Below are 16,822 nucleotides of genomic sequence, written 5' to 3'. Positions count from 1 at the left end.
TGGTGGCTCTCTGACCAGATGAAACACATGGACTTTGATTCTGATGCATTCCATCCTTTTTCTACAAGCATTCCATGCATTTCAAGTAGTAATGATTAATAACAAGCCTAGCACTTAGATAAGACCAGGGAGATTTTAATATTTATTCCTAAGTAAAGAAGAAGGATCAAGAAATTTATTTTTGCCCTTCTGAAGACTGATTAGGTCCATCAACAAGAGCTCAGGATGTGTAGGGGCCCCTAAGCAGGACACCTGAGAGTCCCATTGTGTGCCAAGGATCAGAAATGAACAATTTCCCCTTCTTTCTCTCCTTTACTAACTACTGCTCAACATGATTTTAAGCTCTCATGCAGAAAGCAAACCTCACAGGAAACACTGATGTGAACATTCTTATTGAAGGCTAATGAGACCTTTTTTATATGTCAGTTAGCAAATTTCCTACAGAAAACAACAGAGCAGGAGAAATGTTTCAAATACATGAACAAATTTTCAATATTTTTAATATCAATCTAATATGCATGAACCTTTCTTGTTTTTTCTTTTTTTTTTTTTTTTTTTTTAACAAAAGAAACAGAAACTAGATCACAACTGAACTGAACCTACACAATCAAGATAAAATCAGTATTCTTCACCTAATGAAATCAATACCGGTGTGCTACTATGGGTTGTTATTTGCATACAGTAACTCATATGAACAACTTTAACCTGTCCAGAGATCATGCACCATGAAGCTAAGGATCTGGTAGCAATTAGCAACAGCCTTCAGTGGACCCACTGAACTCAGCGAATCTCTTCATGGGGACAAGCGTTTGCAGGATTGCTATTGCTCCTGTACTGTCAGAGCAAAGCCGAGGTAGACAATCATGCTAAACAGTGCTATGTTTAAGGATGTGGAAGAACCGCCACTAGACAGACGAGTAAACTCACCTTCTGTTTAAGATATTCTAGAAAGGACCTAGGTCTTCTGAGGTGAAATCTGAGTGCATGAAAATACCATCCCATATTAATGCTTAACTATAATCAGCTTGAGACGTAGCACATGCTCAGTTTACTGGGACATTCCACTTAAGTGCATGTTAAACTAATATTGACTTTTCCACTAAACCAAAATCTGCTATTTGTGCCCAGAAGACTGAAAAACAATAGACGTGGGAAGCAGAAGAATTAATCTTCCTGACCTTTTCTTTTTTTTTTTTTTTATACCTTTGGGAGTCAGTTTTTCTGTGTATTTAACAGGGAATGCTAGCTATTCACTTGCAGCAATTCTTAGATTATGTAGGAGTACTTTACTGTATTATTTTACTTTTTCTTCTGCATTCTCCACGTTCAATAAACTCCACAGGGTATCAATAATATCTTTAAAGCATTATCTTTTTACCTGTATCCATTCTCTGACAGAATCTTCCCCTGGGGTCCATCCGTTTTCAGGATAATTTAGCCGGGATCTTTCTGAAGACCAGATAGCACTGTACTGGGAGGAGACAGTGATTTGATCAGAGTGAATTTCTCCTGACTCCATACCTAGTGGTTCCATGCACTGGAAATCTGAAGAAAAATAAATTACAATCATTACTATGGTCAGGTTTTTGAAGTTATTTTTATGTGACTTTGAATTCTTTAGCAACTTTAAGCAAAGCAGTATGAAGCTTGTGGTGCCATTCTTAATATTGTCATTCAAGTTGCCATGGCAATTCCTACAATAATAATGCTATATAAATATTTTTAGACCAGTGTTGTAGTCATTTCAGTATAGGACAATAGAATTCTCTTTTCTAGAGCAGCACAGGCACTCCTGTAGATTTGTAATATAAAATAATGTGCGTTCAACTCATAATTATGCACAAAGCCAGGAAAGACAAACTAGATGACTGTACAAAATAATCTGATTTTAGAACTACATATATACTCCAGTACAAAAAAGTATAAAATGTTTCAAAATGTTAATAAAATTGCAGCTGTTCTCTTTTGATCCTGGACACTGGAAGGAAACAGAACAACAAAATTTGAATCCAGTTCAGAAGAGTACTGACACAAGGGAATCACCACCTCTTCTGTAATGTGCTGCATTTGTAATGAGTTGACCACCTCCATCCAGTCTCTTTCTGTACACATAAAAATTACCTAGATAACTTAGAATCAATTGACAATGTTGTCAATATTGGGAATTCAAAGGCTGATAGTGCATGGTGTCTAAATTCTCTTACTCTTCGGAAGGATACTACTGTTGAAGCAACAGAGGCTAGTGGCTTTAGATGGATCCTCACACACAGCTGCATACGGACCTTTGTTAGAGGTTTACCGCCATATTGCATGGGTAGAAGAAAAGAGCATGTGCCTGCACTACAGTTTGGGGAATTAATCTTATATTAATATAATTCATTTCATCACTGGAAGCTTAAGACAAAAGGCCAACATGTGAATCTGAGAGAAGGAACTGTATTACTAGCAGAGGAGCAGGTGCTTAGCCAAAGGTTTCAGAATTACTAGAGACAGTTGGCTGGATACAGTACTGAATTCAGGACTGAGATGCATTTTCATGATAGTATGGGAAGCCTGCTCTGCTGCTGCTTCTGATTCATCTCATATGTTGAACAAATGCAAACTTGAGTTTTGAGAACTACAGCTCACTGCTTATGGGCATTCCACCTAGAGAGGAGTCAGCTTCGCTGGTGAAATCACATTCTCCGTGGTGTACTGCCTGTTTTCCCCCTTTCTGTGCTGCTAAAGAATATTAGAGGCCTTGGGTGAGGTACTGAAACTGAAGCATGTTAGGGTAAGTCTTCTTAGGTAAGACTTCTTAGATCAGTGTAAATCCCCTTCTGCTTGGAATCAGAAGGCCACTACAAAGGATCCAAGACATGGTAGGTCAGAGTCATATTAAAATATCTAAAAAGCAAGTGTCCAATTTGATGGATGCTTTCCCATCCATTCCAGTTGGGTGTGTCCTGTTACCTCCTGCTGGCTATGAATGTACGAGGAAGAAAATGAAAATACAAAAGCAGAGAAAAGGTGGGGAGAAACTGGAATAATTTCTGTTTACCAATTTTTCCTCTGTTTCTTCTTTGATTAAACAACTACATCAACTCTGAATCTGTTCAAACCTCAACCACAGAAAGGAGAGAGTTTGATTTAAAGTGTGTATTTTATCATCTAACATAGCAAGGAAATCTGCAAGGACATAACATAAAACAGCCCATTATTTTCCTGCATCTCCTGCTCTTGGTTTCATTCTCTGTCCAAGCAACAAGCATGAAAATGAGGCAACTGGGAGAAAAATAATAGACAGAGAACAAAGCTTAGGTAGCTTGTGAAATGGTTTAACAAGAGCACATATATTAAATGGGTTCTCTTTATTCATGAAATCGATCATCAAAGCTTATTCCATGTAATAAAAGAAGGCTTTTGATAGTGCATTCATTGTACATGTTTCATTGTTATAATGCAACTGTTCAATTGCTCTGCATTTCTGTGTTTCCTTGGTCAGCAGAGGTTTTCATAACTGTTCCAACTTCCTGGAAATACTAAGGAATAAAGCTGTGAGAGGAATTCTGCTTCTTGCACATTTTTTTCAAAGGGTAGCTGTTCTTTAAAAAAAAAAAAATAGGAAAAAGCAAAAAGAAAAGAAAAACAGCAGAACAGCAAAACAGAACCAACCCTCCCCCCTCATCTTATTTATTTAAGGTTTCTTTAAAGTTTCATGCAACACCTGGTGTGCAAGAAGACATAACAGAGAATATTTTCCAAGAAGCTCTGCAGGATGCATAAATACTGACCTTCTGATACACTGCTCTGCGACACGCTGTAGTTTGCCGAAAATCCCTCTTTTGCTATTGCACTGTCAGTGTAAAATACCATTGAAAGAATCCCTGTTGAAGAGCGGACGCGTCCTGGGTTGTTCTGTCCACAATAACGCCCTATGTGCGGGCCAACTGCAAAGAGACAGAGTACAATGGTAAACGAGCACTTCTACTACAACAATAGATGACACTACAATAGCCTCCTAGAGAGACTTCCTCAGCAGGAGTAAGTGAAACTCCACAATGGTTTAAAATCACAGCCTCATCAATAACTTAGCAATGAACAATAAATTGCTTATCCTGCCCCAGTAGTCTTACTTCTAAAATGTTCCAGATAGCACTCCATAAAACCTCAGAAAACATAAAGAATCAGGATTTCAAAATGTGTCCTTTAAAGTGCATGGAAAGGGTAACGATGCACAAAATTACGTGTACAAAACAGCAGAAGTATTTTCTAAAGTGTGATTGAAGCACCTATTTATGACAAGGACATTGGAATGGCCTGATTTGCCCACACAGCTTACAAGATGCTGAACACTCTTAGCTCTGGTAAAAGTTCAAACAGCATCTTCCAGGATTTCTGCCCAATACTGCAGGCAATCTGTTAATTTTATAGCAAATTTCGAACGATGGTTTTGCACTCATATTGAGCCAATGACCAAATTCTCCTTTACTCTTCCTATTTAGAACTTCAGAACATCCTCATGGATCTTTCACCTATATGCTCAATACTAAAGATTACCATGGAAGAATTCAGGTGGAAAATATTAATCCATTCAATAGTGCAAAGATTTCTTAAGTGAAACTCCATGTCACAGAACAAGTACACATACATGATTTCTTTTAGTGTTCATAACATATAAACTGGCTCCTGATATTTTTTCTGGCTTTCCTATGCAGGGAGATAATCATTTCCTTTAATTATGCTACTCAAATCACAACCAACACGAGGTCTTCTAACTCTTGAGCATTCACTACAGATAGGTCCCTAGACTGTTGAGTACTGACACATCTCTGCTTACAAACAATAAGAAAAGATAACGCTAAACCCATGCATGGAGTCAACAATAAAAATAATCATAAGAAATCATTCTAATGCTTACACCACTGGCTTTCTAGACTTAAATTAACACCTTGTCATTTCTTTAGGAACTCCATTTAGCATTCAGTTTAAATTATAGAATGTTTATATATCCTAATTATTCACAGTTCAAAGAAAATCCTCATCTAACATCATTTTGTAGTCATTTGTTGGCATTTTTCAACAAGTAAAACAGTTCCAGCTTGGAATAACTTTATTTTGTAAGCGACACACTTCTGTAAGGCTCTTGAGTTGCCAGAAAGAGGGAGCTCATATGATATAGCTCTTGCTGCCAGCATATATATTTCAACCCATATTCTGGCCATAGTCTTCACTTGCTTTGGCAATCCCAGGGCATTTTGAGTACCTGCCAGTCCAGCCCTTTTTCACCAGCATTGCTCATTGTCATACTGATAGACTGAAACAGCCTGCAGAGCACATGAGTTGGATTCCTTCTCATTCTAGAAATAATAAAGCTTTACAGTTTTATTATTTGAAGTGAGGAAGTTGTTCTGGAGTGTTACAGTTACTGACTTTTTAGAAAAGACAAAATTATACCCCAATTCAGGCTGCAATTGTGGCACTGGTGGTATATATATATATATACATATATATATTTAAAAATTTTGCATGTGCACACAGCTCTGGCACTGCTTTTTCCCGTGATGGCCTTTTGACATTACAGCTGCTGATCTCGCTCTGAACTGAATCAAAATAGGGAGGATAAGGCCACCATGTTAGGGCACTCTAAGCTTCCCTCCTCCCATTTCCTGCAGGGAAGCCTCTTTGAAATGACAAACAGAAGAGAACTTTGTTTAAAGCAGACAGGCTTTAAGAGTCCCCATGACTCACTGGTTTATAATTTTTAAGACACATTCAATAATTCTGCATTTCAGTCTTCTTCAAATTGGCACTGTTATCACAGTACTATTCCCTTTGCTAGCTGTGTAGATGAAGAGGCAAAAACTTGCAGAACATGACAAAGAGGTATTGAATTTTTTGCACAGCATGTAATCCTCAGAGTTCAGAGCTAATATGGTATTGATCTAAGCAGAATTTGATCAAATAGAGATTCTTACTCTTCTTACATAAATAGCTAATGCACTTAAAATCCTCCTTGTTCCTATTCAAGTCTTGATGACTTTTGAATGACAATAATTTAACACTTTTCAGGTGTCACCACATGAAACAAATGCAGCGTGGGGAACACCAAGCACTCATCCAAGGAATGACACTGCTGCCTGCTTAAGACTATGCCACTGTTTTTTTGTGCTGTCTTCCTGACTGTTCCCTACAAGTTGAGATGGGTTTTCATAATGGACCAGATATAGCTACAGATGGGAATTTCAGGCTAGCAGGAGCTAAGAAGTCATTAGGCCCAGAAAGCTCTTTGCAGCCTCTGCCTGTAGACAATCAGGTGACTTTGCTGGCAACCCGCAGGATGGTGTACTCCAAATGTGAGCCACTTGGAAATGTTCTCACTCAAGGTCACTTCTGCATTACCTGCTGAACAGAGGCATTTTTGTGAGCCAGATACTTCACTGACTACCCATGCTCTAGCTATTTGTGGGGCCTCAGCATGATATGATAGAATAGAGACCCAAGTTACTTCCAGAATAAAAGATGGAGGGGTAACTAAGAAAGCTGTTCCACAAGCTTTAGGACTAGATGAAACAAAACAAAACAAAACAACTGTATTAAACTACTAAAATATTGGACAAAATGTTATCTTAACTAGCGTTCTTATTGGACTTTAAAGTTTGCTTATAAAGGTGTGCTAGTGTTCTGCAAACAGTATTTTGCTGTGTGATTGTTATTGACAAAACATTTGCACATAATTTAGGATGCTAAAGAGAAAACAACTGAAAAATGAGTTCTGATCTCACAGTCCAGTAGTCACACTGAGCTTGTATACACTCCAATCTTAATGGCTTCTCATAAGAATGTAGAATGCAACCACAGTGGAGGAGAAAAACCCAGATTAATAGCAACCTTCATTTGCACTGATGTAAACAACCGCAGTGAAGCCTTCTGTTTTGCTCTGTAACTCAGTGGTATTGACTGAAGCAGAAATGCTTAGCCTGTGGTTCTCAAGCCATATGTAAACTTCTTTAAATTAGTTTTGAGCACCCACTAGACAGTCCGCAGAGCTTCAAAGAATGTTGCATGATGAATAGGTGCAATTCATCACTTGAGCTAGCCGTCATTTTGAGTGGGCTATTTTTCTTCAAAACCATCAATGGAGCGTTCTTGGCCAAGGCTGGCTGAGGTATATTTGTGCCTTGGGCAAAGACATCTTTGGTGTCTAGTTTATCAATGTGAAATCATACATTTCTATTCTGTCATCTACACTCTTCTGCTCCAACTTTACTCATTTCTGTCTTCCAACCACCGTTCTTTTTCTGCACTGTATCTGCAAAATGCACCTGTAGTTCCCAAATATTCTCTGACAGGACTTGTTTCACCTCAAGCTCTCCTTTAACGAAGATACCAAAGGGTGCCCTTGGCATACAGTTATGTGGAAGCAAAATGTCATGCTCAAGGCATTCCTGAATGCCTACCATTCCCCTCCTGAAACAACAAAACACTTAAACTAATGCTTAACTTCAGACCTGTAAGTGTCCTCAGCAAATTCCTTTTGAAGTCTGTCTAACTGCTCATGTGCTCTGAAAACAAGCACTTGCTTTGCATAATCAAGTCACAGGTACTCAGTACCTTCCAGATTCCATCTAGTAGAAGGATAACCAGGGAGGCTGAGGACTATGATCACGACAGAGCATTTCAGAATTAACTTCTTTGTGAAGACTACTATGGCTGCTGGAAAACTTTCTGGAGAATAAGTGTTTTCCATAGCAAAAAATTTAATGATGAAGAAGCAAAATATACATGAAAGCATATTTACTTTGACAAATTTTAGTTAAGAGAAATAATGGAATTTCTTGAAAGCAGCAGATGCATCTTCTGTTGATTCGTAGTGCTTGTAACCAAACTCTAGAGTGAAAGCACTCAACTTACGAGGATTTTTATCTGCTCCGACTTAGGTACCTGAAGTTCATAACTGAGTTAGTGATTCAGAGCTCCCAGAATAGCCAATGAGATAAGCACCTCCAGAGGAGCATTACCTGGACCCTACTGCAGATGTCTTAGACCAGGACCACAGTGGAGTCCTGTTCTCTGCTTGGAGCAGTGGGACTGGCAGTGTCTAGCTCACACACTTGCTTTCTGGGGAACGCCTGCTTTTACGATGGAGCAGCATGTACAGGGGATGCCCACCTCATTCTACCCTAGATATAGCCACTAGTTTCCATCAAACTGCTCTTTGTGTTGTATTAAAAAAAGCCAACATAATTGTATCTGCAAAACAGAGATGTTTTGCTTGGGTCTGGGGACTTGAACTGAAGGATATACTTTTTGTAAAAAAAAAAAAGTTTTTAGAATAAAAGTTTATAGCAAAATGAAAAAAAAAAATAATTCAAACTTCCTCTAAGTCCAGCTGTCTGCCCTATTATTAGAGCTAGACATCCTTCTACTCTGTTTATATAAGTGCAGCGCAATGAGGGCTTTCACCTCTACCACAACTGGGAGTGTGAGCAGTAACACAGTACAGCAAAGAAAAATAGCTTCCTTCTGCGAGGCTGCGTGCATGTCAGGAAGTTAAGGCGGCCAGGGAGCACTCTCTGGACCTGTGTGGTCAGTGGCCAGAGACTGCTCCCGGGAGCAGACTACCAGAGTAACACAGCTTGTTCCCAGATGGCTCTTCCATCTGAAGCAGAATAGCTGTGTTCAACGTGCTATCCAGACCTGCTGCTTTCCAAACCACACTTGGGAACTGCTGGGGAAAGCATCAGCTGATGTGGGCGAAAAACCCACCTAAGGGAGTATTATGTAACATTTTTCAGAAACGTACTATTTCCACGTGGATGCAAATTAGATTTATGTTGACTTCCTTATTACCTGGAGATTCTCTTTTTGGTACCTAGAAACTTTTAAGCTCTATCTTCAGTTTACGGTCAGGTCATCCCAGCAGCTTCCCATGTCTGCTTTGCTCTCCGGCTGAAATAGTTCTTGCCCCTCCCAAGCACTCATCCTGTGACGCATGTATCACATGAACAAACACATCCTCTTCATCTTTGTTAAGTTAAACAAGACTGCCTGACCTCTGGCTGAGGAGCATCCTACAGTGCAATGACGTAGCAAATGTTTCCCTACAATGCCACAAGCTCCAACAGTATGTATTCAAGGAAATGCTTTTTTCTAGTCTACAAATTCACTGAATACTTACAAACAAATATTTACAAACACCCTCATTGGATGTCAGGAGCAGTTTGGATTTAGACAGTTTGTGAGGGAATTGGAAGGCAGATAATGCCTGTTGTTAATTGCTCTTCAGTATGGCTCAGTCGCTTTCTTGAACCAGGAAATTGCAGCTTTGAAACCCTCTGACACTAACAATAATGCCTTCTTTTTTTTTTGTTACATTACACAAATTGATTGACTGGATCATCTTTTCACATCTGAGTTGAAATCCAAGCTCTACAGGAATTTAGCTTGAAAGGATTTGGCCTATGTACAAATAAAGCTATTATTAAATGTTCCAGACATCATTATTGTATTGCTACAATACTGTTTTCCTAACTGAGGCATTAAATACTACTTGCAGTTACTGTCATGGCTCTTTCTTCCCTGTTTATTGGAGAGGATTGAAAAGAGCCACGATAAACCCATTAAGAATAAAACAAAAAGGAAGAACAGACATACATTAAAAAGCACATACTTATTTACTGCAACATCAATAAGAACTTTAATTAAAATGATATTGAGGATTTATCTAAGAAAGTGGACAAGTTCAAATGTGGTATTAAAATATGGTCCTAAAGTTATGTTTTCATTTAAATGAAATATTAATGTAGCATTAGCAGTTTGTAGAAACTGACAGAAAATATCTATTATTCAGTATGGGTTATCACACCAGTGGAAAACTATAATCTATATCTGTAATTAGCACCCAACACAAACAATATCAATCCTCAGCCAATGAATTTTGCTACCAGTTAGAAAAGAAAGAAGAAAAAAGACAGCTACACGATACTTCTCTTCATCAGCCTGCACCGTGCATAGAAACAGTGAAAAAGGCATCACAAACAGCTTGACATAGCTGTTTGCACAATCTGTATGGGTGTTTGGACACCCTAAAGGCTAGGCACTCAGCTTAAGCAGCCTCTTTTAGTGGAAAAAAAAGGAAAAAAAGAAAAAATAAAGAAATCACATCACTATTTTGTTCAACCGTCTCAGTGTTAAAGAAGGGAATGAGATAAGGCATGGGGTGAAATGAGGGCTGACTGGCTCCAAGCCTCAGCCAAGATCTAGCTATGCACTTCCCCAGTTCACACAAGGTTAAGTGTGGTCAACAGATAAGTGGAAAATTACTGAGATGGCAGAGAAGTTCCAGTAGGGCACCACCACACCACTCTGGCACGTGTGCCTGGTTAATCAGAGATTATAAATTAACAAATTTAGAGAAAGCCTTTGGATTTGCTTGTACTGCTGGAAGACAGAGCACTGTGAGCAAAGAACCTTGTGGTGCCCCATCACCGATGTTACCTGAATGGCTAACTGGGGACTGCTCATTGACCTGGGTAAAGGTTTACCAACTGTGATTTGGATTCCATGGTTGCTACGTTTGCTCTGGCACAAAAATCCTCTGCTTTGGTAGCTGGTCTGAAACCTTGTTCCTTCTCCAGTTGGAGGGTTAAGACCTGAACCCCAATTTGTGCAAGTTTTTGGAAATTACTGGATATTCCCCAGTGTGTTATCTGTGCAAGTCTGGGGATCCATCGTAAGGTTTCATATTTGATTTATTTCAGTTTACGAGGTCCATCACATAGTCTATCCAAAAATAGAGTTTTTCCCCAAGCCGACTGTTCAAAATTAAACATATTCCATAAAAAAATCATTCACACTGTGCTACGCTTTAGTGAATGAATTTACAGAGCATTTTCCCAATTTCTCTTCAATTTAACTCATTTCACATAAATCAAACAAGGACCTCTGTACTACGGCATTTAAAAAAATGAGAATGTGCCTTCTGCGGCCCACTATGGAGTAATGGTTATGTGTATCACAGTCCATTTTTCTCTTACCATCAGGGAATCCGTCCCAGATTTCCAATCGGTCATAGCGACAGAATGCTCCCCCTGGAGTATTTGAATCAGGTTCTAGTTCAAAGCTTTCAAATTCCAGTATAATCTCTGACATCTTTGGTGCAAAGATAATATAAGTGCATTCAAGGCTATTGGGATATTTTTCAGGGAATCCAGGGGACTTTATCATTCCACTTGATGAAGTAAAGTTTCTGGAGCATTCAGGTCCTGCAAGAGAAAGAAAAATTCACCCGAGTTAACACTATGTTACTAACAAAGCAGTTAGCTGGAAAACAAATTAGGCTGTATTGTCTCCCCAGCAGCAAAGGTGGCTTTTCAATGAAACACCTCATTTTAATTGCTGTATTAATCATTCAGCCAGCTTGTTCATATTATTGATAGTCAGGTTTTTAAAGCGCAATTCACATACACTGTCTGATCTCCAATTTTCAATTTGTATAGAACAATATGAAAACTTGTACCAGCTCTAGAAAAAATTATGACAAATACAAAGTCATGTGGGAACAATGAAAGCGTAAGCTGCAGAAATCTCGACAGAGCCCTAGAGAAATAATTATAGCCCCTTCAAGCTCAAATCTTTAAATCTTATGGCTGACAGGCTTTTATTGGTGAAACAGAATTTTTTACGAAAGAGGGTGAATGAATTCAGTAGAGGGAGTAGTGGTTTCAGATTCCTGGAGCACTGACTCAGTAACTCTGCCAGATGTGACCTATGCCTTCTTGACAAACTAAATGTGAAAGGTAATTCGTACATGTACCAAGGGTGAGTGACTCATTCTGAGTGGTGTTGACACAGGTGCACCAGTAAAATGTTGCTGTTAGTGCAGGTATGACAAACTGTGTGATTACAGGCGGTGTTGCTAGAAGTCACCTAATGTCAATGTTGACATGCTGGCTTTCCCCAGTGTCCCCACCATGGCACAATGTGCTGCCCCTAGCACTGCTTTTGGTGGAGGAGGCAGGTAGCGATGGAGGAGCAAGGGTATGAAAGGCCAGGTCATTGGATTTGCCTTTGTGAACACACGGGACTAAAACCAGAGCCCCTTGTCGACAGATCGTGTTTCTCCCTTGTTTATGTCCTCGGGAATCCTCTCTATGGATCCCACACCTGCAGCTGTGCTCCGGGTAAGCCGCAGGCTCTGCCCACACATCTTCCCACAGGGTCAACTCAGGTACCCTCTATATGCCTTTTGACACTCCCAGTTTAATGGAAAGTGATTGATGGGGTTCGGGGCATCCGTGAGTTTGGGGAGGATGGCTCAGGTGAAGCTCTTCTGACACAGAGTAAAGGAAGGATGCAGGCAACAGAGTTGAGTTGCAACAGGCCTGTATGAGTGTGTGAAAGCTTTTGGTTTGGATGAGGATGCCCAGCTTCCTTAGAGACCATAGTCAGTAGCCTTAGAGGATTTCTAACGCTTAACACAGATCATTGAGGGAAAACAGTCTGGCTTGTTGCATATATGCATACTCTTATTTCACCACAGAAAATGTTTTCCTTGTGAATGTGCCAAACATATTACCCCCCACAGATCTGGCTACCTCCCAAGTCTATTCAGCAAGCAAGAGAGAGGGCTGAATGAATGTAATCAGTTCAGGTATTTTTGTCCTTCAGCAGACACTGATGGGAAATGCTTGAGCTATCACATCAGTGTTCAGAACATATCATGGCGTACTTTGGAAGACGTAGAAATTAATGCTCACTTAACCTGACCCATTCCAATTTGGGAAATTACATTTTGCCCACAATTAAATTGCACCCATACACATTAGCCGGATATTTCTCTCCTCTCCTCGTCATTCCCTTGTCTCCCTGTCACATATGGGAGGGTTATCTCTGGTTGTTGCTCCTCACTCCCACCAGTAGCTGCTGTTGCAGGATAAAATAGCTGTGGAGTACGCCATTCATAGCATAAAGTGCTCTTTACTCTTCTTGGAATCCAATAAAAGATGCAATATAAAATATAAGCCAGGATCATTATTGCTTTATTAAATACAGCCAAATCCTGGCTCTGTGAGTGCAGGATCGTCAGGCTCCTTACGCTCACACATGGCATCTCAGTACCAGCTTGTATTATTTTAAACATGTTCAAGCCAATCTGGTGCAAGAAACAAAAACTGTTTTCAGAAGAGCTGCCTTACTAAAATGCCCTCCACAGATTTTGACCCTTTATTGACACTGAGAAGAAACTTCAGGAATTAAATCAACACTGAGGATACAAAGAACTCCATGGAGAGGTCTTCGTGGGAAGCTGGAAGAAAAGGCTCTTGTCGAGACCCAATGGAACAGATACTTCCAAGGCACAGAGATTGTATGTGATCCTACTCTCAAAGCCCATTCTGCATTTATCATGGTCAATCTCCTCACAGTTTCCATGGCATGTAGCCCTTTGAGTGCTAGGCTGAGGATTCAACTTAGGACACTTGTAGAGCAAGGAAGCTTTTCTTTTCTACAACTAAGGATGCCTTCACATCCTGTAATGTAGAAATGCTGGAGTACAGCTCAGTCTTTGGCTCAGCACCACAGGATGTTGAGATTGGGATCATTTTAATGCCTCTCCTATCTGGGAAATGGTTAAGCAAGGTTATAAAGGTATGCTAAAGAAGAGCATGGTAGTCTGATGTGCGCATCTGAGCTTCAGCTGCAGAACAGGGTAAACTGGTCAGCTTCATTTGGTATAGAAATTAAAATGTAAATTTGGAATAGCATCTGTGCATTAACTCCGAAGTTAAAAAGAGCTGTGCTCCCACTGCAACTATAACTTGTGCCCTCTGTGTACACACAGCATTTCCTAATGCTGTACCTGGTGATAACTTTGCTGCCTTAAAATACCGTTTATGTGGAATGAACTAGAGTTAAAGTTGCTCTGGGGGCCATAATTTTGAGTTTCTTGACTTCTGCGTGTGTAAAATCACATTCATAATGCCATCTTAACATGGTTAATATGCATCACTGAGAGATGCAAATGACCACACAAGGAAATAAGCACAACATTCCTGTCCGAGTTCTGACTCACAACTTCACTGTTAGAAAATAAATAAAAGCTTTTCTTCTTGGAAACATCTGTTTGCTAAAATAGATGGTTTCACAGGCTACTCCTTCACTTGTTCTCTGTGTTTCAGCCTTCGTCTTCATTATAGATGGTAGTGTGTATGTAGGCATCGAGAAACTTTAGGATGTGATTTCAAGAACTTAGCTTCCTAAAGACACCAGAATAAACAGAGATATTTTTTCAGGAAAGCTTGGTGTCACTTGGATGATGAGTTCTTCCAAAAAATTTGACCCTGGAGGTCACCAAAAGAATTTCTGAGTGCCAGGAGTGGACTTACAGGCAGGGAAGATGGTGAACAAGAGGTCTGCGGCCCCAATTAGCATTGTGCAGAGCAGCACTAGCATGCAACAGAGACCTCACAACTGCGATTCTCCTCATTAACAGAACGGCTGCCACCAAGTGTGCTCACTGAATGCAGCTGAAAATCTGGCTCTGGGTTAGGTACATACAAGGGACTTGAACTGGTTCTGAAAATGCAGCAGTAACTGGGAGGGGGCTGTGCTGCAAGTCCGGACCTTTGAGCTGCTTTTCTAAATATGACTCTAAACACTGATATCAAAGCCAGTATTTGTTTGTCACTTTGTTCTGAGCTTTTCGTCTTTTTGTACACTAACAAGTTTTGGTCTTGTATTCTCCAGGAATGGAGTAAATGAATTATTTATCTCCAACCAGCTATAGGGAAGGTGTATGCCAAACATGATCTCACTGTCCTTCTAGCTGTTGGCTCAGAGAGTTATCAAAGAAGGACTCTCTACTGGGTTGGTTAACCCTAGACTGGTTCTCTGGGCTTTCTTTACACACTGTACAGCTATCTGTACCCCCTGCACAATCATCCAGTAGGACATGTTTCTGAACTGTGCGACCTTCCCCCACTCCTTTAGCTTGCAAACATGATTTGTGAAAGGAGCAGCAACATCATCTGCTGCCCATGTGCACTTCGGTCCTTTCTGAGCCTACAGCTGTCTCTTGGGAATGCAGAGTGAGCGCTAACCAGAGTAAGTCGGGGACTCAGAAGGTTACAGTGCTGTTAGGGCTGAAACACTGTAAATCATACAGTAATTATTATCACACAAAAGGAGAAAGCTAATGGTTTTAAGAAGGTCCAAACAAACAGCTGATGAAGACTATCAGATTACACCCAGAGGAGTCAGTTCTCACATACAGCTGACCCATAGTGCTTCCATAACACTTTCCACTCATTGAATACATGTGCCACATCGTAATGACAAAAATAGCACAATCTTCTCTTTCAAACATTTTCCTGTATTCCCCCCACCCCTAAAAAGCATGGTGAACTTTTTGATGAGAGCAGAAGTCACAGGTTAGGAGCTGTATAACAGTGAATTGTTTCTCACCTCTTTTGAAAACTTCATAACGGATAGAAAATCCTGCTCCATGCGTTTCATAGTCGGAAACGAACTTAATAAAAAGATAAGGTCCCGAAGACACTAAAGGAGGAGGAGCAATTTTTCCACAGTACTTTCCCCATAAGCGTCCTTCAGCATTATCTCCATCAATCACTTCAACATAATCATACCTGGTAGACAAATGGAAGGAAGAAACTTTTAACTTCCAGGAAAGAAGGAGACCTAATTAATTTAGAAACCATAACACAGCATAGATAATCAAGAAAAATGCTAGCTTGCTTGGAAAATGCATTATGCTGAAAGATGTAAGCAAAATGAAATAATTAAAATGGACTACATTATGTCTGTAGACATCATCTGGCAACATGGAACTATTAGGAAGAATGGTGTCCATTATGCTTGCAGACAATGTCAGCTAAAGTAACCAATTAACATAAAAAAAAAAAAGGAAATCTCATGAGCACAATTCTGCATTATTAAATTGTGTTCCTTTGTCTATGTGGTGTTGTTATCAATACATAATGCATAGCATTCTTTTCAAGCTGCGAAGTTCTGTTATGAATTCAGAAACGTCTTTTTAGCTGGAGCTCTTCATGAACAATACCTTCATTTCCATATGCTGTCCTCCAAACATATGTCCACAGAATAATAAATAAATCCCAAGGCATTAGATTTTCCTCAAAACTCCACCATGCCGCAGATAGAAAAATCTGCTCTTTTCCCCGATAACTGGACAAACAATTTTCAGCAAATCTCAAAATCCACACATCTATCACAACACCTGAGTTTACTCAGATGAACCATCCCTTATTACAAAACACCTCTGCATAGGTGTTTGAGCCAAGGAGTGCACGCTACAGTATTCCTGCCTGTACAGCATGCGATTGCTGAACAGGCTGAGCTAAGCCCTCCCCTGCTTACTTGCTAGATTCCCAAGTACTTCGTAAAAGAAAGTACAAATATGCAATACTAAAGCAAAAGTGTGCCTGGGAGCAGCAGTCATAGCAGGATCCCTGGGCTGTGCCACCAGCAATGCCAGCCTGCGGGGCTGGGCCTCACACCTTGATTGCGGGGGGACTATGCAGGGCTGGCAGCTTGGTGCACTGAGCCAGCCCACAGCATACAGATGAGCATCCTAGTCAGAGAGGCACGAGCTGCAGGTGCAGAGACAGTCAGGTTGTAAGTTTTATTAGCAGATGATTTCACTTGGCCCTGGGCAGGAAGGACGTGCAGATACAATCTCAAGAACCGGCTTAATCTTCTCTAAAATGTGGTGGCATTTGGAGACTGGTTCTGCTCTGCTCTCTGCCGGGTTGCAGTGAAAGCCTTTGCCCTGTCTGTGCCTCTCTGTGCCTCAGCCACGCTG

At 40.2% G+C, this 16,822-nt stretch overlaps 1 protein-coding gene across 3 annotated transcripts in view; it reads right to left on the bottom strand.

Moving 5' to 3' along the window:
• The window catches only part of NRP1 (neuropilin 1), a 109,289-nt gene that overhangs the window by 48,453 nt on the left and 44,014 nt on the right, over positions 1-16,822 (bottom strand). For all 3 annotated transcript variants that reach the window (XM_015281290.4, XM_040675467.2, NM_204782.1), the window contains 4 exon segments: positions 15,445-15,626; positions 11,019-11,246; positions 3,774-3,929; positions 1,379-1,545 (listed from right to left, as the gene is read on the bottom strand). In XM_015281290.4, coding sequence (XP_015136776.1) covers positions 1,379-1,545; positions 3,774-3,929; positions 11,019-11,246; positions 15,445-15,626 — 733 coding nt within the window.

The sequence above is a fragment of the Gallus gallus genome, chromosome 2 (genome assembly GCF_016699485.2).
Source record: "Gallus gallus isolate bGalGal1 chromosome 2, bGalGal1.mat.broiler.GRCg7b, whole genome shotgun sequence".
In the NCBI taxonomy this organism is placed as follows: Eukaryota; Metazoa; Chordata; class Aves; order Galliformes; family Phasianidae; genus Gallus; species Gallus gallus.
This window is presented reverse-complemented; position numbering and strand designations above follow the sequence as displayed.